General features: G+C 39.8%; 1 protein-coding gene across 2 annotated transcripts in view; it reads right to left on the reverse strand.

The window, feature by feature from the left end:
- Positions 1-1,137, reverse strand: part of IFT22 (intraflagellar transport 22) — a 9,567-nt gene extending 8,430 nt beyond the window's left edge. For both annotated transcript variants that reach the window (XM_015817864.1, XM_015817863.1), the window contains exon 1: positions 994-1,137. In XM_015817864.1, coding sequence (XP_015673350.1) covers positions 994-1,032 — 39 coding nt within the window. In that variant the 5' untranslated portion in view covers positions 1,033-1,137. The remainder of the gene's footprint in view (positions 1-993) is intronic.
- Positions 1,138-2,738: the final 1,601 nt, after the last annotated feature.

A 2,738-nucleotide genomic window follows, 5' to 3' on the forward strand; every position in this document is an offset into this window, starting at 1 on the left:
TGGTTGATATATTTTTAAATAATTTAGAGATGTGATGCATGAATGATTAGTTTCAAGGGATATTCTGACATTGTTTTTCCCATCCAAGGTGAAAAAGGATTTTTTTGGATTCCAACTCCCATATGACTCAACCCAAATTGGCAATGATTAGAGATCTTGAGAATAAACTTTCTTTAGTAGGTAGTTCTCGACATTTCAGTCCAAAATTTCTGTTGCTAAGTGAGACAGTTGTTAAATTTTGCCCCATTTTTACAACCTTTCTTGCCACAGTTGTTAAACGAATCACTGCAGTTCTTAAGTTAGTAATATGACTGTTAAGTAAATATGTAAATAAGTAAATATCCTCCTGATTTTGCTTGTCAGAAGGATGCAAAAGGTGATCAGATGACCCCAGGACACTGCAACTGTCATAAATATGAGCCAGTTGCCAAGCATCTGAATTCTGAGCTCATGACCATGGGGACACTGCAAAGATCAGAAGTGTGAAAAAACAGGATTGTTAGTGCCGTTGTAACTTTGAACGGTCAGTAAATGAATGGTTGTAAATCGAGGACCACCTGTAATAAGTAGAAACCTGCTGGATCAGATTATCGAGGAAAGCAGAGAAGAAAGACTCAGCAGAATATTAAGGAAAGGATCTCTTGTTCACAAAGATATACTGTTTCTTAACATGAAGGTTGTACAGTACTGTTAATGGCCATTGTCGGTTGGAATAGAAAATGCATTGGTCGATTATACCAAACTCGCATCCGGTTTTCAGCATCCTGTTTCTCACCCTTAGGCAACCCGACGCCTTTGGGAGTCCCCCGAGGCAAGTGAAGGCAACAGAACTCCATCCTTCCCCACCTGGCGATCTTCGAATGAGTTAGGTTAGTAACTCCGGTTTGTCTCGCAGCCTTTCCCGTCCGATTTTAGAAAAGGACGACGAGTCAAGAGACAAGACCGTGAGACGTTTCCTTTCTTTGAGAAGCACACTCTGGGAAGCACACTCACCTCACTAGGGCCTACGAAAAGGATTTTTACTTTTAGCATCCCTTTCGGCTTAGGCCATAGAGCCTCGGCCTTGCATAGGAAGCCGACCCGACGCTCGAAAGGACCGGAGATCCAGACAGCTCCGCCCCATCCAGCCACGCGCGTGTTGCTAAGCGCGGTTGCTATGGGCGGGAGAAGGAGAGGCTGCACTGACAGTCTCTTTTTGCAAGTCTCGGGGCGGGGAGGGCGGGAGAGAGTTTCTTTATCTTCGTCTGTAATTAAATTGTTTGCTTCTGTTGCAGATCGTAATGACTTTTGGTTTAATGGTAACAGAGTATATTCTGACCACGCTTCCCCAAATCACAGAATCACACTGCACTATTTGTTAGGAATACACTTCCAAGACAACATTTTCTTTATTTCCTTTTGCTTTTTTCATGACTTTTGCTGAAGCAGGCTGTGATTCATGAAAAACCTATGGAATAAGTTGCCAGAAGGGTTTGTAAATTGAATTCAGTGCGATATTGCATCCGAGGAAATATATTTTGTTCCTGTTCCCAAATCCAACCATTTTTCAAAGCAATGCTCAAGTTTCCTGGTTTTGTTTTTTTTTAATCGACAAGTTAATAAAGAAGAAAAACCTCACTGAACACTTTTGGATGAACTAAGCAGTGATGAGAATCCAGAGGGAGTCCTCTGATGGGTTAAAGTTTGGTGAACAACTGAAAACAATAAGAATAAATGCACAATTTTCACGAGGGAGGTGAGAAACAAAGTCTGCTTTGATTATCTGCTTTGGACTCAAGTGTTATTCAACTTATTCAGCTGAATAAGTATCTGGCTCCTAGAATGGTGGAAAGGACACAAATTATGCAAGAAGATGACGATAGATACATATGGATTATGATCCAAAGTTGTTCCTCTAATCTTGGTGATTGGACCACTATTCAGTGCTAGCTAGGAATTCAGGTTTTGCTTATAAATGATAAGGACTTACCTGGTGTGGCTAACCAAGAAAAAGATTTGGAGTTGTGGTACCTAATTAGTTTAGCAAAATCACCTACATGATATTTTACTGTCTCACAATAAACTGCTTGGCCATTTCTAGAATACAATGCACAATTCTGACTGTCACATCTCAAGAGGGATATTGTGGAGCTGGAGAAGGTGTAGAAAAAGCAGCCTAAAAGATAGGAAGACTTGAAAACCTTAAGAGACAATGGTTGGAGTTGTTTAGCTTAGAGGAAATTTTACAAGATTGATTGGTCTTATATTTACCCACAATAAGGAAAGAATGCCAGTCCTTCCTAAGAGTTGGTTGGTTTATACACCAAAACAAGTCTGCTCTCTTAAATGTTGCTACGTGTCTTTAATTGATAATTCTTGTTCAGTTGAGGGAGGGGGTTGATCACAAACATTTTCCTTGGGCCCAGAGTTCTCTCCTAATACCCTTGTTGGTAAATTAACAATAGACATAGAGATGAACTAAGCAATTTGTTTATTTACAAAAATAGAGCTAAATTTTAAAATTATAAAGTTGCTTAGAGAGGGCTGTAAAGCACTGTGAAGTCGGGTATAAGTCTAAGAGCTATTGCTATTGGATAGAATTATTGAAAGTTAGGTAGAATGTTATATAGGGATATGTAGCTGCTGGGGTCTGAATGAGAAAGATGCTTCAGGTCCACACTCAGCAGCTCCATAAAGAAATGGAGTTATGCAATCCCATAAAAATTCATATTGAGTCAATAAAGCACCAAAAAGGGATT

Source organism: Protobothrops mucrosquamatus, unplaced genomic scaffold (assembly GCF_001527695.2).
Source record: "Protobothrops mucrosquamatus isolate PMUCROS unplaced genomic scaffold, P.Mucros_1.0 scaffold643, whole genome shotgun sequence".
Lineage (NCBI taxonomy): Eukaryota > Metazoa > Chordata > Lepidosauria > Squamata > Viperidae > Protobothrops > Protobothrops mucrosquamatus.